The sequence below is a fragment of the Zingiber officinale genome, chromosome 4A (assembly GCF_018446385.1).
Source record: "Zingiber officinale cultivar Zhangliang chromosome 4A, Zo_v1.1, whole genome shotgun sequence".
Classification (NCBI taxonomy): Eukaryota; Viridiplantae; Streptophyta; class Magnoliopsida; order Zingiberales; family Zingiberaceae; genus Zingiber; species Zingiber officinale.
The window spans coordinates 82,117,428-82,144,555 of record NC_055992.1 but is presented as its reverse complement, the minus strand read 5'-3'; the positions used below and the strand labels follow the sequence as shown (position 1 = coordinate 82,144,555).

Here is a 27,128-nt window from a genome sequence, read left to right as displayed (position 1 = left end):
TTTAATTTTTAAACTCTCTTTTAAATCATGAACATGGTTAAAAAAGGAAAGTTTTCTCAAAATTAAAATCTATCTTTCAATCTACAAATAAGGAAAGATTTCAAATCTTTTCTTAATATTTTGTAGAAAGCTAAAAAAGGAAAGATTTAAATTTCAAACTCTCTTTTAAAACCATGATATCCACATAAGAAATAATTTTAATAAAAATCCCTTTTTAATATGATATGGCCGGCCACACCAAGCTTGGGTTCAAGCTAGGGCCGGCCACACCAACTCAACTCATCCTATTTACTTGGCCAACCCAAGCTTAGGTTCCAAGCTTGCTTGGCCAGCTCCAATAGGATGGGTATAAAGGTGGGTAAGAAGTGGGTATATGGTGGGTATAAATCTCTATATACAAGAGGCTACGATAGGGACCGAGAGGAGGAATTGGTTTTGGTCTCCCGATGAAATTAAGCTTCCCGTGTTCGCCCTGAACACACAACTTAATTTCATCAATAATAATTGATACCACTAAAGAATTATTATTGAACTACCGCACCAATCCCAAATTATATTTTGGGCTCCTTCTTATTATGAGTGTATTAGTCTCCCTGTGTTTAAGATGTCGAATGTCCACTAATTAAATGAGTTACTGACAACTCGCTTAATTAATATCTTAGTCCAAGAGTAGTACTACTCAACCTCATCATTATGTCGGACTAAGTCCATCTGCAGGGTTTAACATGACAATCCATATGAGCTCCTCTTGGGGTCATTCTCAACCTAGATTACAAGGACACAGTTTCCTTCTATAATCAACAACACACACTAAATATTTAATTTTTAAACTCTCTTTTAAATCATGAACATGGTTAAAAAGGGAAAGTTTTCTCAAAATTAAAATCTACCTTTCAATCTACAAATAAGGAAAGATTTCAAATCTTTTCTTAATATTTTGTAGAAAGTTATAAAAGGAAAGATTTAAATTTCAAACTCTCTTTTAAAACCATGATATCCACATAAGAAATAATTTTAATAAAAATCCCTTTTTAATATGATGTGGTCGGCCACACCAACTCAACTCATCCTATTTACTTGGCCAACCCAAGCTTAGGTTCCAAGCTTGCTTGGCCAGCTCCAATAGGATGGGTATAAAGGTGGGTAAGAAGTGGGTATGTGGTGGGTATAAATCTCTATATACAAGAGGCTACGATAGGGACCGAGAGAAGGAATTGGTTTTGGTCTCCCGATGAAATTAAGCTTCTCATGTTCGCCCCGAACACACAACTTAATTTCATCAATAATAATTGATACCACTAAAGAATTATTATTGAACTACCGCACCAATCCCAAATTATATTTTGGGCTCCTTCTTATTATGAGTGTATTAGTCTCCCTGTGTTTAAGATGTCGAATGTCCACTAATTAAATGAGTTACTGACAACTCGCTTAATTAATATCTTAGTCCAAGAGTAGTACTACTCAACCTCATCATCATGTCGGACTAAGTCCACCTGCAGGGTTTAACATGACAATCCATATGAGCTCCTCTTGGGGTCATTCTCAACCTAGATTACAAGGACACAGTTTCCTTCTATAATCAACAACACACACTAAATATTTAATTTTTAAACTCTCTTTTAAATCATGAACATGGTTAAAAAGGGAAAGTTTTCTCAAAATTAAAATCTACCTTTCAATCTACAAATAAGGAAATATTTCAAATCTTTTCTTAATATTTTGTAGAAAGCTATAAAAGAAAGATTTAAATTTCAAACTCTCTTTTAAAACCATGATATCCACATAAGAAATAATTTTAATAAAAATCCCTTTTTAATATGATGTGGTCGGCCACACCAAGCTTGGGTTCAAGCTAGGGTCGGCCACACCAACTCAACTCATCCTATTTACTTGGCCAACCCAAGCTTAGGTTCCAAGCTTGCTTGGCCAGCTCCAATAGGATGGGTATAAAGGTGGGTAAGAAGTGGGTATGTGGTGGGTATAAATCTCTATATACAAGAGGCTACGATAGGGACCGAGAGGAGGAATTGATTTTGGTCTCCCGATGAAATTAAGCTTCCTGTGTTCGCCCCGAACACACAACTTAATTTCATCAATAATAATTGATACCACTAAAGAATTATTATTGAACTACCGTACCAATCCCAAATTATATTTTGGGTTCCTTCTTATTATGAGTGTATTAGTCTCCCTGTGTTTAAGATGTCGAATGTTCACTAATTAAATGAGTTACTGACAACTCACTTAATTAATATCTTAGTCCAAGAGTAGTACCACTCAACCTCATCATCATGTCGGACTAAGTCCACCTGCAGGGTTTAACATGACAATCCTTATGAGCTCCTCTTGGGGTCATTCTCAACCTAGATTACTAGAGCACAATTTCCTTTTATAATCAACAACACACACTATAAGTAATATCATTTCCCAACTTATCGGGCTTATTGATTTATCGAGCTAAATCTCACCCATTGATAAGTCAAAAAAATAAATACTAAATATATGTGTTTGTTATTATATTTGGATTAAGAGCACACACTTCTATAATAACTAAGGTCTAGTTCTTTTATAAAGTCAGTACAAAAAGAACTTACCTAAAATGGTCATACTCAATACACTTGGAGTGTATCAGTGTAATTTATTAGTTAAGATAAACTAATACTTAATTACACTACGACTACTTCAACGGTTTGTTCCTTTCCATTTTAGTTGCGAGCAATTGTTTATAATTTATAAAGAACCGACAACATGATCTTTTGTGTGTGACACCACACACCATGTTGTCTACTATATAAATTAATTGAACAAATTACATTTAACAAATAAATGTAGATATTGACCACTGTGATTCTTTATTTCTAAATAAATATTTATACAAAAGCTAGGCTTTTAGTATACACTCTAACATGAGGTGTTGTGGAACAGTACACCGGCGGATGAGAAGGGAGCATTTGTTGTTTCCAAGGGGAGAGAAGCCAAAGTAGAAGATTGCTCGAGGAGCAAGAGAGGCAGCCAGCGAGAAGGTCAGCACGGGAGGAAGCCGACGGGCTCGGTGCGTCCGAGGGACGAAGAGCTGCAGATGAGTACATTGGCGGACGAGAAGGAAGCACACGACAATTCCGAGGGACAAGTAGCCGGAGCGGAAGCCTGCTGGAGAAGGCTAAAATTGGGTTTGGGTGAGCCTTATTTCGATTGGCCGAAATCTCCCAAGTGAGCAGAACCGGAGTAGAGAGTCCAGACCGCAAAAAGTCAACAAAGTTGACTTTAAGGGTTCGGGCACCCAGACCAGTCCGGGCTCCCGGAATGCGACTTTTGACCAAATCACATTTGATCATGATCCGCTACGAAGGGGATAAAGTTTTATCCCCTTCCAGGCACCTGGAACCCTCCAGGGGCCCCGACCAAGGCTATAAATACAACCTTGGTCCAGAAGTCTTTCAACACAATAAGCAATTTGATATTCAACACTTGTACGCTTCTATTGTTTAGTTTAGCTTCTCATTTTCTGTGCTTGAATGCTGTAAAAGGCTTCTCCGCCTGAAGGAGATCTTTATTGCGCTTCAACTTCCTTAGATTAACAACCTTCCCGATTGTAACCAAGTCAAATCTGTGAACCTTGTATTTTTAGTTTCTTTCTTTATTTAATTTACGCAAGTGTTCTTTTAAAGTACGAGAAGGGTTTTGTTTTTATATTGTGCAGGGCTATTCAACCCCCCTTCTAGCCGGCCACCAACGGTCCCAACAAGTGGTATCAGAGTCAGGACGCCTTAGAATGAATAACCGCCGACTGAAACAACGAGATGTCTAGAGCTAACATCTATCCACCAACGTTAGAGGGGGAGTTCGCATTTTAGAAGCGACGAATGGAGGTATTGCTTAAAATAGATTTCAGTATTTTACTAATAATAAAATATGGCTATGAAGCACCAAAGAATGCGAACGGAGGAGAAATTGAAAAATGGAGGATCTCGACAGAATCGGCAACTACCAAAGTATAAAAGAACTCTGAGAAAAGCTCTTGAAGCTCCATGAAGAACTGATTGAAGCCAAATATGACTCCTCGATGGACATCGAGTCGTCGTCAAAAGAATCTTAGACTGAATAAATTATCGGGACAACCTTTATAGCCGAATTCCTTCCCGAGGACACTGAAAGCTCATCCCAAATGAGCATCGATGAAGGGGGAGAGTCTTCGGAAGAAAGCAACTCAACAGGGAGAGCATCAGAAGGCGACAAGATAAGTCAGGTACGGTCTCTACCAGTTGACCAAATGTTCAAATTTGTAAAGTTATTAACTAAAGACTATTGCATGTTAGAAAAATAAAATAAAAAGCTGAAATTAACTTTAGATAAATCTTGTCTGTCGAAAGATCTTAAAAGATTGGAAATAAAAAATGATAAATTAAAATTTAAAAATGATAATTTGAAAATACAAGTAGATATTTTGAAAAATCACGCATGTTCAAATAATCAACATATTAGAAAATTTTATGGATTAAATTGGTACCTTAGATACCATAGGGGACAAATTAGAAATATTCCAAAGAAATATATCCCCAAGAAATTTGTAATTAATCTAGTTGGCTGGAACCTATATTGGGTTCCTAAGTCTTGTCTTACTTGAACCTTAATTTAGACTTAGCGCTTTCAGCGAGAAAATTAAACATTTTATTTCCTTATGAGGCTTTGTCTAGAAGTAGTTGATGATCCAATAACCAAGACGTCCTAGTGCCTCACCACAGCCTGGAAGCCAAATATTGAAATAAAATATTTAATTGACTAACTGATAAAGCATTAAATTGAAATTAGATAATGCTTTAAAGGGTTACTTAATTTTTTTTTTGAAAAATTCTCAAAAATATTTTTGCTTGCAAATTTCTTTTAATTAGAAAATTTTCACAAAAATATTTTTGCTTTAAATAAATTATTCAAACAATTTTTGAAAATTTCTCAAATTTTTTCAAAGTTATCCAACTTAGATTTTTTTTTTGGAACCCCATTTTTTATGTGATCAAAGGGGGAGAAGAATAATATTAAGTCTAAGGGGAGGTAGATCAAATTTTTGCACTTTCATGCAAAATTTATTACTCTTGATTTCTATTGGTTTACCCTAGCTTAACTTGGGTTGCTCACATCAAAAAAGGGGAGATTGTTGGAACCCCGGTTGTTTTGATGTGATCAAACAAGTTAAGTTAGGTCCTGTGGTGTTTTAATCCTATGTCTAAGTGTGCAGGAACTTAGGAGCACAGGAAGTTAAGCGAAAGACGCAGCTAGTGAGAAGGATGGAACGGGAGAGAGAGCCAACGGGCTCGGTGTGTCTGAGGGACGAGGTATTGCGGAAGAGTACACCGGCGGACGAGAAGGAAGTGTGAGGTGTTCCCGAGGGACGAGAAGTCGAAGCCGAAGATTGCTCGAGGAGCAAGAGACGCAGCCAGCGAGAAGGTCGGCACGGGAGGAAGCCAACGAGCTCGGTGCGTTCGAAGGACGAAGAGCTACGGATGAGTATGCTGGCGGACGAGAAGGAAGCACGCGATGATTCCGAGGGACGAGAAGCCGGAGCGGAAGCCTGTTCGAGAAGACCAAAATTGGATTCGAGTGAGCCTTATTTCGGTTGATCGAAATCACCCAAGCGAGCAGAGCAGAAGATCTGAACTGAGGCGAGCAGAACCGGAGCAGAGAGCTCGGACCACAAAAGGACAACAAAGTTGACTTTAAGGGTTCGAGCGCCCGAAACCCTTCCGAGTGCCCAAAATGTGACTTTTGACCATATCATGTTTGATCGTGATCCGCTGCAAAGGGGATAAAATTTTATCCCCTTCCAGGCGCCTGGAACCCTCCAAGCGCCCTGACCAAGGCTATAAATACAACCTTGGTCCAGAAGCTTTTCAACACAACAAGCAATTTGATATTCAACACTTGTATGCCTCTATTGTTTAGTTTAGCTTCTCATTTTTTGTGCTTGAATGTTGTAACAAGCTTCTTCGCCTGAAGGAGATCTTTATTGCGCTTCAACTTCCTTGGATTAACAACCTCCCCGGTTGTAACCAAGTCAAATCCGTGAGCCTTGTCTTTTTAGTTTCTTTCTTTATTTAATTTGCGCAAGTGTTATTTTAAAGTCTGAGAAGGATTTTATTTTTATATTGTGCAGGGTCATTCAACCCCCCTACTAGTCGACCACCAACAGTCCCAACAAGGTAGATATACAGGAGTGCAGCTTGATCCTAAGGGATTTATCCTTGGGTGGTAGACTTGGAGGAGGGACCTTCAAACAAAAGGTAAGTCTAGTAGGTCAAGTAGACTTACAGATATAGGCTAGGTTGAATATTTGTGTGTTGTATAGTTGTTTTGTAGAAACCTTGAGTTAGAAGAAAAATAGAGAGCAGACAAATACAAATGGATGAAGCAAACCTATCTCGGGTCAAACCGGACCCAAACCTATTAAGTAGGCTGAACTGAACTAGTGGTTTGGTAAACCAACTAGGTTCGTTCTAGATTGAGTTAGAAATATTTACATGAAAGATGATGTGGGAAAAGATCTGGTTCATCTGTATGACTTGGATGAGGATAAAGATAAGTCAGATGATATAGATAGAGATAAAGCTTGATCTGGATATAGCTTCATCCCTATAAGAGTTGATCCAAATAAGGATCTGATCCAACTCTATAAAAGGAGATGAAAGCTCTACATTCAAGACAACCTTTTGTATCCTACTCTTCATCTTTGTGCTTAGATGAACGTGTTGCGAATCTTTGCGATCGGAGAAGCTCTAGGAAGGGTGTGCTATACTCAGGACTTCCAGATCGACCGCAACAGTTTGTTTGTATTTTCTGTTTACAAGTTGTGCTTAATTCTATACTTATTTGTGCTTATAATCTGAATTGTAAGACGGATTTCTCCGCCACCGGAAAACACCAGAAAGGAGACCACTATTGGATGAGCACCTCCCATGATTAGGACTTGGACATACTAACTTTAGGGGGTTGGGAACCAAGTAAATCCCGCGAGTGTTATTTTCTTTTTATTTATTATTATTCCGCTGCATACTAACACTTTGTAGAGAGAAAAAATGACAAAAATGCAACAAAAATTAATGGTCGATATTCACCCCCCCCCCCCTCCTCCCCCCTCTCTATCCTACAATTGATATCAAAGTAGGAGATTCTGATTGGACTAACCGTCGACGGAGCAAGCAGGCCACAGATTGAGGGGGAGAAAGGTAAAAAGTTAATTTTATTTAATGTCAAATTTTAAATGATATATTATATGCTTTAAGTGCAGGGAGAGAGGACACTATAAAAATAATTGTCATACTTGTAAGATTTAGACAACACCATCGATGGCAAAGAAGGAACCATTGCCAGAAGCTCAGAGGAGCAAATACCATATCAAATGTTTAAGTGTCAGAAGTTTGGACATTACAAAAATAAGTTCTCAAAGAAGAAGACGAAAAACAAAGCCACAGAATTAGGGGTTGCGATTCCGGTTAGTATATTTAATTATGAAGGCCATATGGATAATAAATTAGAGAATATTTTTTGCTATAAATTAGATAATGTTTTACCTGATATATTAGATTTAAAAAATTTAAATAATTCTAATAATTTAAAATTTAATTTAATTAATAAAAATGTTCATGTGAAAAATTTAAATTTTATTAATTCAGATAATTCAAAATTAAATTTAATTAATAAAAATATTAACTTTAAAACTTCAAATCTAATTAATCAAGATAATTCTAGAAATAAGTTGATTAGTTCAAATATTAAGATAAATTTAAAGATAAACTTTAAAAACTTAGAAATTATAAATATTAAATTTAATCAAGAAAATTACCAAGTAAATCTCAGATCTAGATAAATCAATATTAATCTTAATCAATTTTTTAATTTATTCAATCAAGATAAATGTAAATTGAATAATTCAACTCTAATTAATCCTAATAATTCGAATTTAATTAAATCTCAAGATAAAGTTAATATAAATAATTCAAATTTAATTAATTTAATAAATTCAAAATTAATTAATCACTCATCTATTTTAAAAAATTCTAATTTAACAAATATGAAATTAAATAATAATAAAAATAATCCTAATTCATTTAATATGGATAATTCAAATTTAACTAAATCAAATTTTATAAATAATTCAAATTTAATAAATCTGATTAATCAAGACAATCACAACAAGTCAATATAGATATTAATCAAATTAATCAAAATCTTAACAATATTTTTAATTTGAACAATTCCAACTTAACTAATCTTAAATTAATTAATAATTCAACCATCCAAAATTTAAGTAATTTAATTACTAATCAAAATAAATCTAAGCTAATAAAATACTGATAATTCAACCCAGATCAATTTTAATTAGTAATCAAGATAAATCTAATCCAATAAATACTAATAATTCAACCAAGCAAGATAAATTTTTAATTAAAAATCAAGATAAATCTAATCTAATAAATACTAATAATTCAACCATCCAAGATAAATTTTAATTAATAATCAAAATAATCCAAGTTTTGAAGAAATTAATAAGAAACTTGATCTAGTATTCAATCAAGATAAGCAAAAGTTAGAATATCTAATTAAATTAAATAAATTAATTAATGATCAAGATAATTCTGACAACTTAAATTTTAATCCTAAAAATTTAGATAATTCGAATTAAATAATGAATTAATTAATCAAGATAATTCTAAAAATAACTTGTCCAATTTAAATCCATGAATTTAGAGAATTCAGAATTAATTAATCAAGATAATTCTAAAAATAACTTGAAAGGTGAATTTCATGCCCTATGGTATAAAATCATTTTTGGATTCAAACATGCTAAACCGTTTTAGCACTCTTTCTATATATATATGAACTATAAATACTAAGCAACTTTTTTTTATCTATCTCTATAGATCTTCATCCCAAGGCTTCTCCCATGTCTTTCATGGAGAACGTCTTAGACAACCAAACATTAACTGACCGTAGAACTGGCATGTAATTTTCTATGAGTAATATGTCATCAACATATAATATTAGGAATATGCCTACACTCCCACTAACCTTTTGGTATACACAATGTTTGTTAGGATTTTGTGAGAATTCAAACTCTTTGATTACCTCATCAAAATGGATCTTCCAACTTCTAGATGCTTGCTTCAGTTCATAAATAGACCATTGAAGCTTATATACTTTATTTTTATCAACATAAGTGAAATCCTCATGTTGTATATGCATCCTCAAGTAGGTTTCCATTCAAGAAAGATATTTTCACATCTATTTGTCACATCTCATAATCATAATAAGCTAATATGGCCAGGAGTATCCGAATGGATATAAGCATAGCTACTGGTGAGAATGCTTCGTCATAGTTAATTCCTTGCCTTTGACGATATCCCTTCGCCACAAAACTTGCTTTGTAGGTAATTACATTATCATCCATGTTAGTTTTCTTCTTGAAAATCCACTTGCACCCAATAGACGTAATATACCTTCAGGTGGGTCCACTAAGTTCTAAACTTAGTTTTCATACGTGGAATCCATTTTCGACTTCATGGATGTAAGTCACTTGTCCCTTTCAAACTTTCAAAATGTCTTCATAATTAGTAGATTCTTCATTCTCAATGAGTAATACATCATTCGATTCACTTATGAGAGATCCATATCTTTCAGGAATATTGCATATCCTATGAGATCTACTAGGCAGTTGTGTAACCATAGGTTCAACAAATGGTTTATCATTATGTAAGGTCCTCTAATCTTTAGTTAAGGAGATTATCAAATAAAGCAACAAATTAAGATTTCATGGGCGTTAACAGGAGGTTTAAATTACTGAATTTTTATGAAAACCTAGGAAAAATAATGATAAAGGGGCTTAAAGATTAATTATTATGACATAGTGAAAGATTGGAATGATAGGGTTGAGAGGGAATAAATAAAGGATTTAAGTAACCTAATTTACCCAAGCTAACACCAATTAGGAGGGAAAATAAATAAGGGTTCATTAACCATACTTACCTAAGTTAATATCAAGTTAATAACCCTAGGTATAAAAGTCCCTATTTCCCCGGTATCACACTCATCTACACAGCCCAATCGTTCCGCCTCCTCACGCGCAGCCAAGCCTTGACGGATCTTCACCCTCGCGGTGGAGTGAGTGCGGTGGCGTCGGAGCTGGCAGTCAATTTCCACCGTGTGGAGCAGATCGGATAGGGGAAAACGAGGACACGCAGCGGAAGCAAGGGGGTTTCGGGGAGGACAAGGAAATGCAAGAGCAGGCAAGTGTATCTCCTGTGATAACTTGAGATCTGTGAGGTATAGAGGGGTGGGGTATGGATTTCGATTGGCTTCTTCTCGCAAATGATTTGAATGGGTTTTCCTTGGAGTTGTATCGATTTGCTTTCTTGTAGACATTTTCGACTGTTTTTCTTCTCTTGTGGAAGCATCCGATTGATTTTTTCCTTGTAGACATTTTGGATTGGTTTCTACTCTGTTGAGATGTGTCTTGTTGGAAGTTTCGGTTGAATGTTTTGTTTGGATTCGCATATGATTCCGAAGTTTTGATAGTGATTTCAGTTCGATGGAGTTCGAATTCTATGGTATCCCCTGAATGTTTTGGCTAGTGTTCTATGAGTTGGGGATTGAGTTTGCGTTCGTGTTTTCAGTGATGAACATGGTTTAGTGTGTTGCGCATTATGTGTTTGTCTGAATGTTAGACCAAGATGCTGTTGTGATTTGAGCTCTCCATGAAGTTTTGGTTTCGGTTTGGGACATTTCGTGAAGAATTAGAGTCGAAATTGTGACTCCTTGAGAATTTTGCTTGAAATTTTGGGTAGTTCCACTTGACACGCTTACTCCGCTGTGTGATTTCGTTTACTGGTTTTTGACTCGAAAACTTCGTGAAGGTTCTGCTGTATGGTTGGTTCATTCTTTATAATGTTGTAGAAAGATCTTAGTTGACTAGTTGTAGTGGTGTTCTTTGTGCGGATTATGAGATTTAATAGCCTTGTTAGTAAGTTTTGTTGGATTTATTATTGTTAGGACTATTTGTGCAAATACGGTTGGTAGAGGAATTTGTTAATTTGGTAATCCACACTTGGTGATAGAATATGTAGTTGGTTACTGGTAGAAGGGTTAATTGTCATAAGTATTGATTTCACATTTAGTCTTGAATTTGCAAGTTTAGTTGCTAGTTATTAGTTCTTGTTGCAAGTTAATTTCTATATCTGCTTTTAAACTTTCTTATGAAACGTTCAGATTGGATACAGATAAATATGGTAAATGGACATGTCTACAGAATTTGATGAATTGAGATAATGTTATGTTTATGATCTGGGTAAAATAAGTTTTATGTGGCTGGTTGGTTGAATATGTGCATATGTGATAGCAGTACGGGATGGGTGACCCGGGATGAGCTCCGAGGAGGGCCCATCCAAACTTGACTGATACTGGAATTATGTTAGCTTCGGCTATATGACTGGATGCATGTTCTCTACGAGGTACCTCTAGGTTCATGGAACTGTTGACTGGATCCAATTGTGGTTACCGGATATGTGACATATTCATCTTATTTAACTGTGTAGGAACTTTATATACCACATCTTCCTTCTCTGATATACAATATTTTAGATATGTTTCTATTGTTTAGTCTCCTATCTCTACTATTTTGTGGATGTCATGTTTTATCACATGAGATAATACTTGCTGGGTTGTAGACTCATGATGCCTACATTACAGGTGAGGATGTGTTCTTGGACACGACGGAGGGCCTACAAACGGAGTAGACGAGGAGGCAGGATGGGCACATGGCGTTGTCCAGATATTAGGAGTGCTGAGCTTATGTTCTTCATGGGAAGGGGTTTTGCTTTGGTGATGTCGAGGATTCTTAATCGGGTTTTCTTTGTTATCCTTGGTGAGAGATGTTGGCTTTATGTTTGATAAAGGAAATTTTGATTTGGTATCACGTTATGAGTATATGCTTAGTTTGTGCTTTGTGGGTGATGAAAAGAAAAAAAAAGGGTTGGTTACAGGATGTTTCAATTGGTATCAGAGCAACACTCCTAAGGGACATCATGTGCCAACCATCTCGTCAGGAACTCGACTACTTCAGCCAATAAGTTTGTAAGATCTACGTTATTTTAGTTCTGTATTTAATGTGATAACTTAGTCATTCTATGATTGATATACTGATATGTAATTATGGGATATGAATGAGATTAAATCGGAAATGTATTGGTTATGGCTGGTAGAAGGAACAACAATAACGGAGAGATGGGTGGATAGAACAACCAGTTTCTAGAAGGACTTACTGCACTTCTACATGAGCAGAACCGCATTCATGGGGAACAGATTCAACAAATATTGCAGGCCCGAGATCAGGGGAGCACCCTCAGACGTTCTACACCTAGCACGCAACCGGTCTACAAGCAGTTTCGGGAGCTTGGACCGACGGAGTTTAAAGGCACCACAGACCCAATTGGTGCAGAGGGATGGATTCGGTCTCTAGAAATGATATTTGACTTCATGCAGCTCACAGATGCGAACAAGGTCAAGTGTGCGATATTCATGCTCCGGGATGATGCTCGAGTATGGTGGGAGGGTGTGCGGCTGACCGTAGATCTGGCTACTTTGACTTGGACTGATTTTAAGGAGGTATTCTATGGAAAGTATTTCACATTTGACAACAGGACACGACTGGCACGGGAATTCTTGGAGCTTCACCAGGGAGATTTGACAGTGGCGGAGTATGTCAAGAGGTTCGAGAGAGGACGCTATTTCGTACCTATGATTACCAGCCAACTAGTCGAGGAACTGAAGCACTTCACAGAATGGTTGAGGCTGGCTATTCGCCATGATGTCAGGCTGAGTCGGGTCACCACATTCAGAGAGGTAGTTGACCAAGCACTGATGTCCAAAAGAGACAGAAATGACATGATCAAGGAAGCTCAGAATAAGAGATTGAGTTAACAGGGACAGGATCAGCAGGAACCGGGAAAGAAGAAGACAGTTCCTGGTCAGAATCCAGGAAAGCAGTCGTTTAAGCAGCCACAGCCACGACAGCAAATTCAGAAGACACAAGCAGCTAAAGGCACTAATTTCAGGGCTGAAAACAAGGTTCGCTGTTCCAAGTGTGAGAAGATTCACACTGGGTAGTGTTTGACGGGTACAGATGCTTGCTATATGTGTAAGAAGCCAGGACACTTCGCGAGAGAATGTCCACTGCTCACGGAGCCAACCAAAGGGAGAGTATTTACGATGACTCAAGAGCAGGTGGACCTGGACACAGCTATTATCACAGGTATGATTTATGTTGCCAATATTCCAGCCCATGCATTAATAGATTCCGGAGCTACACATTCCTTTATATCTGAGGCTTACCTCACAAAACTGGGCATTATACCTGAACGAATGGTTGCCGAATATAATGTTTCATTACCATCGGGGGAGGAATTGCATAGCAACAGGATGGTAAAGAACTATCAAATGATGATGCAAAATCATATGGTGGGCGCGAGGTTCATCGTGTTGGAAATGACAGAGTTTGATGTGATCCTTGGCATGGACTGGCTGGTTCAGCACGAGGCAGTCATTAATTGCAAACAGCGGACGATTAAGTTGAAGATACCAAATGAAAAACACCTCATTTTTCAAGCAGCTTCACAGATAGCTGTTCCCCACATGATCTCCATGTGCAAAGCTCAACGAATGCTAAGCAAGGGATTTGAGGGTCTTTTAGTTCACATCTCGGTTAAATCGGAGACACAACGACCAAGTTTGGAGGAAGTGGAAATAGCCCGAGACTTCCCAGAGGTGTTTCCAAAGGATGTTACAGGTCTACCTCCGACTCGGGAGGTGGAATTTGGAATAGAACTAGTACCGGGGACTACGCCGGTGTCAAAAACACCATACCTGTTGGCGCCTACCGAAATGAAAGAGTTGAAGGGGCAGTTGCAGGAATTGCTGGACAAGGGTTTTATTCGACCAAGAGTGTCACCATGGGGAGCATCGGTGTTATTCGTACGCAAGAAAGATGGGACCATGCGTCTGTGCATCAATTACCGGGAGCTGAATCGAGTGACAGTCAAGAACAAATACTCATTGCCCAGGATTGATGACATGTTCGACCAGTTACAGGGAGCAACAGTGTTTTCAAAAATTGACTTGCGATCAGGGTATCATCAGATGAAGGTAAAGGAGAAGGATGTGCACAAAACAACATTCAGAACCCGATACGGGCATTACGAGTTCCTGGTTATGCCATTTGGACTTACTAATGCCCTAGCAGCATTTATGGACTTGATGAATCGGGTATTTCACTCTTACTTGGACCAGTTTGTTATTGTCTTCATTGACGATATATTAATTTACTCTCGAAATTGCCAAGAACATCGTCTGTATTTAACCACGGTGCTGCAGACGTTGAAGGATCATCATTTATATGCCAAATTTAGTAAGTGTGACTTTTGGCTGAATCAGATTTCATTTCTAGGGCACATTGTTTCAGGGAATGGGATAGAAGTGGATCCGGCCAAGGTTGAGGCAATTTGGAATTGGGATACGCCAAAGAATGCTTCCGAGATACGGAGTTTCTTGGGGTTGGCAGGTTACTATCGAAGGTTCATCCAGAATTTTTTCCGGATTGCCTTGCCGCTGACCTCGCTAACTAAGAAGGGGGTAAGATATGAATGGACAGATCAGTGCAAGAAAAGCTTTGAGGAGCTGAAAGAAAGATTGACGACGTCACCAGTGCTTACAATACCGAATGGTTCTGGACGGTTTGTGGTGTACACTGACGCCTCCAAAACTAGTCTAGGAGTTGTGCTGATGCAGAACGGGAAGGTCATTGTGTATGCCTCACGTCAGTTGAAGGTGCACGAGCAAAACTATCCCACCCACGATCTGGAGCTAGCGACAGTTATATTTGCTCTAAAAATTTGGAGGCACTATCTTTACGGGGAACGATGTGAGATCTATACAGACCACAAGAGTTTGAAATATTTCTTCACACAGAAGGAATTAAATATGAGATAGAGACGGTGGCTGGAGCTAGTGAAGGATTATGACTGTAACATCAACTATAATCCGGATAAGGCTAACGTGGTAGTCGATGCTTTGAGCCGCAAATCTGCCATGTTGTCGCAACTAACCATCCAACAACAGTTGATATCTTCATTTCAACGGTTGAATTTAGAGGTAGTAGCACCGAGGGAGCAGCTTAAATTGTCAGCATTGATCATAAAGTCAAATTTATTAGATCAGATCCGGGAAGGACAGATGGTGGACCAACAGTTAACATAGTGGAAGCGGAAAGACGAAGAAAAAGGGCAGGCTATTTACTCTATTGTGGGTGGAGTAGTGCGATACAAGGATCACATTTGGGTACCTAAGACAGGTACTCTTCGAGAGGATCTCATGAATGAAGCGCATAACACCCCATATTCCACACATCCTGGGAGCACAAAGATGTACAGGGATATGAAGTTACTGTATTGGTGGCCAGGTATGAAAAAGGACATAGTCAAAGTAGTGCACGAATGCCTCACATGTCAACAAGTAAAGATTGAGCATCAGAGACCAGCAGGACTGTTGGAGCCACTTCCCATCCCTGTTTGGAAGTGGAAGGAAGTCGCCATGGATTTCGTGGTGGGTCTACCAACCACTTCTAGGGGATCAAACGCTGTATGGGTTATTGTGGACCGATTGACCAAGTCGACACATTTCCTACCAGTAAAAACCACCTTCACGATGATACAGTATACAGAGCTATATATAAGAGAAGTAGCGCGGCTACATGGGATCCCAGTTCAGATTGTGTCAGACAGAGATCCAAAATTTACCTCGAGATTCTGGGAAAGTCTACATCGGGGAATGGGTACCAGGCTCACTTTTAGTACCGCCTTCCATCCCTAGTGGATGGTTAGTCTGAACGGGTGATTCAAATTTTGGAGGACCTACTACGAGCATGTATGATGGATTTCAAGGGAAATTGTGAGTCAAAGCTTCCCCTGATAGAATTCACTTATAATAACAGTTATCAAGTAACCATAGGTATGGCTCCATATGAAGCGTTGTATGGAAGGAAATGTCGAACGCCACTGCATTGGGACGAGGTCGGAGAAAGGGCAGTGCTGGGCCCAGACATAGTAACCCATGCTGTGGAGTTGGTAGCTAAGATACTGGACAAAATGCAAGCAGCGCAAAGCCGTCAAAAGAGTTACGTCGATCTGCGACGAAGAAATCTAGAATTTGCAATTGGAGATCATGTATTTCTCAAGGTGTCACCATTGAAGGGGGTGTTGAGGTTCGGGAAGAAGGGGAAGCTCAGTCCAAGGTATATTGGACCATTTGAGGTGTTGGAGCAAATTGGGACCCGAGCGTACCGGCTTGCTTTGCCACCCAATTTGTCAGGGGTCCACAATGTGTTCCATGTATCCATGCTTAGAAGGTATCTTAACTCTTCTCATATAATTGGTCATGAGTCGATGCAGTGGAGACCAGACCTGTCATATGAAGAGATGCCGAAACAAATCCTGAAACATCAAATCCGGAAACTAAGAAACAAGGAAATTAAAATGGTAAAGGTTTTATGGGGGAACCATCCGAGAGAGGAAGCTACATGGGAGGTTGAGAAAGATATGCAGGACCGCTATCCGGAATTATTTGGTAAGTCAAATTTTGAGGACGAAATTTCTATAAGGAGGGGAGAATTGTAAGGTCCTCTAATCTTTAGTTAAGGAGATTATCAAATAAAGCAACAAATTAAGATTTCATGGGCGTTAACAAGAGGTTTAAATTACTGAATTTTTATGAAAACCTAGGAAAAATAATGATGAAGGGGCTTAAAGATTAATTATTACGACATAGTGAAAGATTAGAATGATAGGGTTGAGAAGGAATAAATAAAGGATTTAAGTAACCTAATTTACCCAAGCTAACACCAATTAGGAGGGAAAATAAATAACGGTTCATTAACCATACTTACCTAAGTTAATATCAAGTTAATAACCCTAGGTATAAAAGTCCCTATTTCCCCGGTATCACACTCATCTACACAGCCCAATCGTTCCGCCTCCTCACGCGTTGCCAAGCCTTGACGGATCTTCACCCTCGCGGTGGAGTGAGTGCGGCGGCGGCGGAGCTGGGTGCCGATTTCCACCGTGTGGAGCAGATCGGACAGGGGAAAATGAGGACACACAGCGGAAGTCGCGGGGGTTTCGGGGAGGACAAGGAAACGCAAGAGCAGGCAAGTGTATCTCCTGTGATAACTTGAGATCTGTGAGGTATAGAGGGGTGGGGTATGGATTCGATTGGCTTCTTCTCGCAAATGACTTGAATGGTTTTTCCTTGGAGATGTACCAATTTGCTTTCTTGTAGACATTTTTGACTGTTTTTCTTCTCTTATGGAAGCATCCGATTGACTTTTTCCTTGTAGACATTTTGGATTGGTTTCTTCTCTGTTGAGATGTGTCTTGTTTGAAGTTTCGATTGAATGTTTTGTTTGGATTCGCATATGATTCCGAAGTTTTGGTAGTGATATCAGTTCGATGGAGTTCGAATTCTACGATATGCCCTGAATGTTTTGGCTAGTGTTCTATGAGTTGGGGATTGAGTTTGCGTTCGTGTTTTCAGTGATGAACATGGTTTAGTGTGTTGCGCATTATGTGTTTGTCTAAATGTTAGACCGAGATGCTATTGTGATTTGAGCTCTCCATGAAGTTTTGGTTTCGGTTTGGGACATTTCGTGAAGAATTAGAGTCGAAATTGTGACTCCTTGAGAATTTTGCTTGAAATTTTGGGTAGTTCCACTTGACACGCTTACTCCGCTGTGTGATTTCGTTTACTGGTTTTTGACTCAAAAACTTCGTGAAGGTTCTGTTGTATGGTTGGTTCATTCTTTATAATGTTGTAGAAAGATCTTAGTTGACTAGTTGTAGTGGTGTTCTTTGTGCGGATTATGAGATTTAATAGCCTTGTTAGTAAGTTTTGTTGGATTTATTACTGTTAGGACTATTTGTGCAGATACGGTTGGTAGAAGGAATTTGTTAATTTGGTAATCCACACTTGGTGATAGAATATGTAGTTGGTTACTAGTAGAAGGGTTAATTGTCATAAGTATTGATTTCACATTTAGTCTTGAATTTGCAAGTTTAGTTGCTAGTTATCAGTTCTTGTTGCAAGTTAATTTCTATATCTGCTTTTAAACTTTCTTATGAAACGTTCAGATTGGATACAGATAAATATGGTAAATGGACATGTCTACAGAATTTGATGAATTGAGATAATGTTATGTTTATGATCTGGGTAAAATAAGTTTTATGTGGCTGGTTGGTTGAATATGTGCATATGTGATAGCAGTACGGGATGGGTGACCCGGGATGAGCTCCGAGGAGGGCCCATCCAAACTTGACTGATACTGGAATTATGTTAGCTTCGGCTATATGACTGGATGCATGTTCTCTACGAGGTACCTCTAGGTTCATGGGACTGTTGACTGGATCCAATTGTGGTTACCGGATATGTGACATATTCATCTTATTTAGTTGTGTAGGAACTTTATATACCACATCTTCCTTCTCTGATATACAATATTTTAGATTTGTTTCTATTGTTTAGTCTCCTATCTCTACTATTTTGTGGATGTCATGTTTTATCACATGAGATAATACTTGCTGGGTTGTAGACTCATGATGCCTACATTACAGGTGAGGATGTGTCTCTGGACACGATGGAGGGTCTACGGACGGAGTAGACGTGAAGGAGGGATGGACGCATGGCGTTGTTCAGATATTAGGAGTGCTGAGCTTATGTTCTTCATGGGAAGGGTTTTTGCTTTGGTGATGTCGAGGGTTCTTAATCGGGTTTTCTTTGTTATCCTTGGTGAGAGATGTTGGCTTTATGTTTGATAAAGGAAATTTTGATTTGGTATCACGTTATGAGTATATGCTTAGTTTGTGCTTTGTGGGTGATGACAAAAAAAGGGTTGGTTATAGGATGTTTCACATTATGAGTAATAGGTTGTGGTTCTTGACCAGGCATCTCTTTAGTGTCTATTGGAGTCTCTTGAATTTCATGATTCACCTAGCCTCCAGCTAGCAGTTTATTGAAGCAAAAGATGATTATGCTCACCCTAGGTGTCCCTCACCATTCGAATTAAAAATTCAGAATTCCAGTTTATTTTCACCATTTGAATGAATTAAATTATATTCACTTAAATTAAGAGTTCATTATTACAGTAGAATTCTAGTCTTTTTGTCAGTAATTCTAGCGGATTCACCATCCTCAGAATTTGACTTACTCTCGATCCTCGATCTCATTCTCAGTTCCAATTTTATCTTTAAATGAAATGGGTTGTAAGGGGTGGGTGATTTGGAAGTGGCTCAGCAAGTAGGGGATAAAATTCAAATATTGTAGTTCTTGAAAAGTAGTAGTTTTTCAGTAGTAAAATAACAATGATCTCAACATAAATGTTAATGTAGGTACTAAAATTAAATCATGTTCATCATCACTGTTGGATCGAGACGCGCTAGAGGGGGGGTGAATAGCGCTCGTGGCTTTCACTTTGCGAATTCGTAAATCGTACGGAAAACTAACAGAGTAATAAGCAGCGGAAAATAAGAACAAGCACACAAACACAAAGAAATTTACTTCGTTCGGAGCCTATGACGACTCCTACTCGAAGGCCCGCTATCCTTGATCGCTTTCCTTGGGAAGCAACTATAATATCGTCAATAGTACAAGTATGAAATGAGTACAGAAAATCTAAGCAATACCGACAACGAAATTTACAGAAATCGGAGCGTTGGGTTGTCGGTGTCAAGTCACAGCACTTCCGGGTCGTCTTATTAGCAGCTAGTTGCAAAGGGATCGCTTGGAATTCATTTTTTATTGAAGGTGCTGCTCGAAACCCCCTTTTAAACAGTGCTCAAGGTGCCCTAAAGCCCATCCAAGGCGCCTTAAACAAGCCAAGTCGCCCGCGTGGATCAAGCTTGAACTGGTCGAATTTTATCTGGTTCAAGGCGCCTTTATGCTTCTTCAAGGCGCCTTCATCCGCCAGTCCAAGGCACCTTAAGGAGCCTCCAAGGCACCTTAAGGAGCCTCCAAGGCACCTTAAGGAGCCTCCAAGGCACCTTCAAGCTTGCTTCGCAGCCAGCTCCAGCTTTGCACCCGAGGCGCCTCCAAGCCCCATGGAGGAGCCTCGGACACTGTTCATCCGATGTGTACTTTGTGTTTTTGGTACCTGCAAACATGTTAGTTCCAAAATACCTACAACACAAAGTTAGTACACAATAATAGTATGAATATGAAAGTTTGACAGTCTCCAGACTGTCCGGGTCTGACTTCAGATTTTCGACCGGAAACCCTAGGTCGACCCGATGCCTATTGTTCCCTCCACGGGGAACGCGTCCTCACCTACTCCACTCAGGAGATTTACCTGTTGCCAGTACGATCCACCAGATCGACTGGACTTTTTCTCGGTACTCGATGCTTCCGGACTTTCTGCTGGACTTTCGCTTCCCGGCTGGTCCAGTCTTTTACCTGGTTCGCGACACCAGGACTTTCCACCTAGGGTTACCCCCCTAGGACTTTTGCCTGAAGCACTCGACCCACCAATACTTTCCGCATAGGGTTACCACCCCCTAGGGTTTTCATCTTTCCTAACCACAATTAGGGCTTTTGCCTAAGTACACTTAGGACTTTCCTACAATCTCATTCAGACTGTTAGATCACCACACACCTTAACTTTGAATCCTTTGCCATTATTAAAACTTAGGTTCGATCGTCGGATGCTTCCCGCACCAACAATCTCCCCCTTTTTGATTATGACAACCCAAATTCAAAGTTAAGTAAAACAAATGCATAAATATATTTAAAAGGTTTAAGTAAGCAAGCTTAAGTATATAAATTCAAATACAAGCATAACTTAAGCTAACACTTAAACTTTTGTAAAGCTCCCTCTTAATACAGGGCTTTCAGACTTTTACTTTTGAATTTCCCTACTCTCCCCCTTTGTCATTTATCAAAAAAAATAGTTGAAAGCAAGTTTTAAGTGTTTAGAAAAAACAGATTTTAGGCTTTGAAAGAAGGAAAAAATGCTTGTGAAACTAGGTAAAAGGAATATTTTTCACCTAAGTTTAAAAGACTAACATATGGATGACTTCGAATGATGACTATAGCCACTTTTGAAACTTAGGTGTTTTTAGAAAAAACTTACTAAACTAAATTTTGAAAAACTTGGCTAGATTTTAAAGAATTTTTGGAGCCAAAAAAAATTTGAAGTCTTTTTTTTTACTTAGCAGAAATCTTTTGAAAGCACTGAGTTAAATTTTCCAAGTAAAGAAATATGCTTTTTAATACTTTTAGCTAAGTATAGAAAAGTATTTTAGCAAAAAAAATTTATAAAGATGGCTAAGTTTAAAAGTTGTTATATGAATCACTTAGCTAAGCCTTTTGCAAACATTGAATTTGAAAATGTAGTTTAAGTTTAAAAAAGGTACTTAGCTTAAAAAAAAATTAATTTTAAAAAAATAGGAGTAAGAACTTATTAAATTTTAGGACGAAGAGGGAGTAACTAAATATTTAATTTAGGTTATTTATTCAAATTTAGTTGGTCTTTAAGTCCAAGCATGAGTCAAGTTAAATAGTTGTTAACTTACCCAAATTGTTTTGATCAAGTATTAGAGCCCTAAAGTACAAGCATGCTTAATCTTAATATTTCCATTTCCTTCACCAACTGTCTAACCTTTAGCTACTTGCTGATTGCCTAGAGGGCAGCAGCTTTTACTCGGTTAGTCAAGTTAAGTCTTTTGGTCCAGTTAGCTTTGACTAAAGCTGGATGACTTAAACTGATTTCTGTTAATAAAGTATTTAATTCCCAGACTCATAATGATGCACAGATATAAGCATACTGGAGTCCAGGTTGTACCCTATGCACCTCACGCCTTTCTATGTTTTTCAAACACAAGCAAAGTAAGCCTAGGTGTTTGTGAGATGCTCTGGCTGAATTCTAGGGGAACATGATTTCTAGGGTAGAGCCTAAACTAAGTCCAACTTTTGAAAATTCTAAGAAATTGGGGTTTTGAAATCATTATTTTTCCTATAATTTTCAAAAACAATTTAAAAGTGGTTTAGAAATTATACTCACAATTTTGAAAAAGTGACAAATAAGTGTCGAATTAAAGCGTAAGTCAGCTAAACATAAGATAAGCAACTCCAAGATACAACCAAAAGGTGAGTAAGATATCTAGATCCAAAAAAGTGAGTGACATATCCAGACAATCTAAAAAGATAGAGTCAAGCGGGCGGATCGTCAGCTGAGGATCGGCTAGAGGCTACTCGGGTGTCGGCTGAGGCTGTCCCTGACACCGTATCTCGCCTCGGAGAGACGCGAACCCTGCGACTATCTCGGATCAGAGAGATCGGAGGAAGCGTTGAGTCTCAATGGAGTGAACCTCAAGACGGACGAGTCTATCCTCGACGGAGAGTGATGCCGAGGTCGAAGGACCGGTAGATGTAGAGGGTCCAGCAGAGGTGGAAGGATTTGAGAAAAAGTCCTCTGCCAGGAAGTCGGGCCAATACTCACCCTCACCTAGTACGTCCTCGGCCTCTGGAGCACCTGGAACAGCAACCGGCGGTGGTCGGCCCTTCCAGGCCAAAATCCCCTCGATAGTGACCTCTGCACCCGCTAATCTAAGACTACGCTGACCTAACTCATCATAAATGGTAAGTGGGATGAGTGTCCCTCTGGTAATGTCTATCCTAGAGCCAGAGAATATCTGGGTCAGGATATGGCAGTAGGGCATATGAATCACTCCAGATGTAACTGTACTAGATGCAAGAATGATGTTATGAAACATATGCAGTGCTATGTCTATATCTAGGCGCTGACTGAGTGCGTACAAAAAGAACGAGTGGGATGATCGCATCTTCGAGATGTCTCGAGATGAGATGGGTAGAATGCATGCTGTCAGGACTCTGTACATAACATAGTCCCGAACTCGAAGAAGAGTGGACCTGAACTCAGTCAGGCCAAAGGGTCTCTCCTCCCCAAAAAAATACATGTAGATGTCATCTAGGGTAATGTGGGAATAGGGATCACCGAAAGGTAGCTCTCTACTCGGGTAACACATATTTAAGGTTAATTAAAAAAATATATTCCATTTGATTAATTTTGAAAAATAATTTTTAAGTTTGATTAAGAAAATAATTTTCAAGTTGATTAATTTGAAGTTAATAATTTTTAAGTTGATTAATTTGAGAAATAATTTTTAAGTTGATTAATTTGAGAAATAATTTTTAAGTTGATTAATTTTGAAAAATAATTTTTAAGTTGATTAATTTGAGAAATAATTTTAAGTTAATTAATTTTGAAAAATAATTTTAAGTTAATTAAGTTTGGAAGATAATTAAGTTTGATTAATTTTAAAAATAATTAAGTTTGATTAATTTTGAAAATAATTAAGTTGAAAGTCATTAAGTTTGAAAAATAATTTTAAGTTAATTAATTTTGAAAAATAATTTTAAGTTAATTAATTTTGTAAAGTAATTTTAAGTTAATTAATTTTGTAAAGTAATTTTAAGTTAATTAATTTTGAAAAATAATTTTAAGTTAATTAATTTGAAAAATAATTTTAAGTTAATTAATTTTGAAAATTAATTTTAAGTTAAATAATTTTGAAAAGTAATTTTAAGTTAATTAAGTTTGAAAGATAATTAAGTTTGATTAATTTTGAAAATAATTAAGTTTGATTAATTTTGAAAATAATTAAGTTGAAAGTCATTAAGTTTGAAAAATAATTTTAAATTAATTAAGTTTGAAAAATAATTTTAAGTTAATTAATTTTGAAAAAATAATTTTAAGTTAATTAATTTTGGAAAGTAATTTAAGTTGATTAATTTGAAAAGTAATTTTAAGTTAATTAATTTTGAAAAATAATTTTAAGTTAATTAATTTGAAAAATAATTTTAAGTTAATTAATTTTAATTTTACTTAGTCATCTCACCCAATCTAAATTTTCAATCAGGTAATCCTATAATTGTTGTGAGATGAATTGAGGTTCAATTTAAGGGTTTAGTTTAACTTTGTGTTAGATTCAGGTTTAGCTTTGGGTTCAACAAGTAGGCGTTCTTTGGATAAACTTCTAGGCTATGGTGAGTCACAAGGACATCATTAAAGTAACCATACCTTTGAGGTTTTCCAAATAGTCCTACCCATTGAACTTAGTACCAAACCTTGGTCTAACTGGTTAGGATCCATAAAGGATAGCTTCGGTCAGTTCCACTTAGCCAAATGCACCAGGTCGAAGTCATATCTTCCTAGACATGCGATGACTAAGTTTCCCCAACGTACTATCATCTAATACTTCACCAGTACCATGGGTCAAGTTAAACCTAGCCCATTTTAATCTAACCCTATTTACCCTACCGGGTAGGTAAAGTTCGGTTACCCTGTCGGGTAGTTTAGTTGGGGGTGCTAGCTATTCTGGATCCTCCTTCTATTTTTATTTGATTTAAGTTGAATTTTTATTTTAAATTTCGAATTGAATTTCGAATTTTGGGTTTTTTAAATGTATTTTGAGTTTTTAATTAAATTTTGAAATTTCAAATTTTTAATTGAATTTAGAATTTTTAATTTTTAATTTAATTGAATATCGTTTTTCTTTTTGCTCCCCCTGGATCATAACCTCGATATGGTCTATCGAGGTAGTGTATTTGATCCTTCGGGATCCAATATTGATCAAGTCCAACTTGATTAATCAATTTGGACTTGGGGACTCATGCTTGGACTGTTTTTCTATTTACTCTTAGTACAAGAGATAAATAAGATTTATATTTTTTTCTTTGGTTTAAATCCTAGACCAGTTCTATTGTAAACGACTCTTTGTGTCCCAAGAATTAGGTCAAGATTCTTGGAACCTAAAGAAAACCGTTCTAGTGTTTTCTCCAAATCCTTGACTTGAATTTTCAGGCTGGAATTCTTTTCTTCAAGTTTTTGGACTTGAGTTGAATTTCCAGTCTGAACTAGTTCAGTCAAAGATTCGGAGTTAGTCACTTCTTTAAGGACTTCTACTTCCTTTAGAAGTGACTTGACTCTAAGGTTTGATTTAGCTAATTTTCATAACAAATAATTAACTAAATTATTGAGTCGAGAGATACTTACAGAGGTATCGGGCCCTTCGGAAACGAATACGGATCCGTGGCTTTGCTTGGACTCGGCCTCCGACTCACTCTCACTCTCGGACAGGTTGATCTGGTCCTGGGCCATCAGCGCAAGTAAACTCGTCTGATCGAGTTCATCGTCGTCGTCTTCTGAAGAAGATTCATCCCATGTCGCCTTCAAAGCCTTCTTCCTTTTCTGCTTCTTTTCTTCCTTTTGGTTAGGGCAGTTGGCCTTGATATGCCCCTTCTGGTTGCATACGATTGAGCCTTGATACGCTAGAAACAAAACCTCCTTTCTCTCCTTCTTCTCCTAGCTAGAACCGGCCACTAACAAAAGCTCCAAGAGAGGGATGAAATCGGACACTAAAGAAGAAGAGAAGAGGAGAAGAGCAAGGTCTAGGGTCGGCCACCACCAAGGAAGAGAGGGAGGAAAATAGAATAGAGTTCTCTCTCATGAAGGTACCCCTACCCCCTCTTTTATATTCCTTGGTCTTGGCAAATAAAAAAAAATTAAATAAAACCTTTCTTATTTTCTTTGCCATGAAAAGGAAAATTTTAATTGATTAAAACCAATTTCCTTTTCCTAAATATCATGGTCGGCCACCTCATTGCTCCAAGCAAGGAAAGTTTTATCACAAAATTAAAACTTCCTAATTTGTTTTCGGAAATTTTAAAATAAAAATTTCTCTATTAATTTTTCCCTTCATGGTTGGTTATAAAAAGAAATTTTATAAATTAAAATCTCTCTATTAAAACATATGGATGATTTCCAAAAAGGAAAGTTATCTTTAAAATTAAAATCTTCCTCTCAATTTACAAATAAGGAAAGATATCAAATCTTTTCTTAATTTTGTAGAAACTATAACAGAAAAATTTTAATTTTAAAACTCTCTTTTAAAATCATGAACATGGTTTCATAAAAGGAAAGTTTTATCAAAAATTAAAATCTTCCTTTCAATCTACAAATAAGGAAAGATATCAAATCTTTTCTTAATCTTTTGTAGAAACTATAAAAGGAAAAATTTAATTTTAAAAGCCTCTTTTAAAATCATGAGGATGGTTTCATAAAAGGAAAGTTTTATCAAAAATTAAAATATTCCTTTTAACTACAAATAAGGAAAGATATCAAACCTTTCACTTAATCTTTTGTAGAAATCTATAAAAGGAAAGATTTAAATTTTAAACTCTCTTTTAAAACCATGGTATTCACATAAGAAAGATTTAAAAAATAAAATCCTTTTTTAATTTAATGTGGCCGGCCACACCAAGCTTGGATTCAAGCTAGGGTCGGCCACACAACTTGGCTCATCCTATTTCCTTGGTTGGCCCAAGCTTGGGTTCCAAGCTTGCTTGGCTGGCCACCTTAGGATGGGTATAAAGGTGGATATAATACTTTATTAATAAGAGGCTACGATAGGGACCAAGAGGAGGAATTAGTTTTGGTCTCCCGATGAAATTAAGCTTCCCGTGTTCACCCCGAACACCCAACTTAATTTCATCAATAATAATTTATTCCACTAAAGAATTATTATTGAACTACCGCACCAATCCCAAATTACATTTTGGGCTCCTTTTTATCATGAGTGTGTTAATCTCCCTGTGTTTAAGATGTCGGATGTCCACTAATTAATTGAGTTACTGACAACTCACTTTAATTAATATCTTAGTCCAAGAGTAGTATCACTCAACCTAATTGTCGTGTCGGACTAAGTCCACCTACAGGATTTAACATGACAATCCTTATGAGCTCCTCTTGGGGGCATTATCAACCTAGATTACTAGGACACAGTTTCCTTTTATAATCAACAACACACACTATAAGTAATATCATTTCCCAACTTATCGGGTCTATTGATTTATCGAGCTAAATCTCACCCTTTGATAATTCAAAGAAATAAATACTAAATATATGTGCTTGTTATTATATTAGGATTAAGAGCACACACTTCCATAATAACTAAGGTCTTGTTTTT

General features: G+C 37.4%; 2 protein-coding genes across 2 annotated transcripts; both read left to right on the top strand.

Annotated features, from left to right (window-relative positions):
* The first annotated feature begins 12,226 nt into the window (after positions 1 to 12,226).
* LOC121972467 lies at positions 12,227 to 13,152 on the top strand. The gene is made up of 3 exons (XM_042524132.1): positions 12,227 to 12,244; positions 12,328 to 12,888; positions 12,970 to 13,152. The coding sequence occupies exons 1-3, from the start codon at positions 12,227 to 12,229 to the stop codon at positions 13,150 to 13,152; spliced, it is 762 nt and encodes a 253-aa protein (XP_042380066.1).
* Positions 13,153 to 16,049: 2,897 nt separating this feature from the next.
* LOC121972465 lies at positions 16,050 to 18,748 on the top strand. Its single transcript, XM_042524131.1, has 3 exons — positions 16,050 to 16,662; positions 17,055 to 17,242; positions 18,680 to 18,748. The coding sequence occupies exons 1-3, from the start codon at positions 16,050 to 16,052 to the stop codon at positions 18,746 to 18,748; spliced, it is 870 nt and encodes a 289-aa protein (XP_042380065.1).
* Positions 18,749 to 27,128: the final 8,380 nt, after the last annotated feature.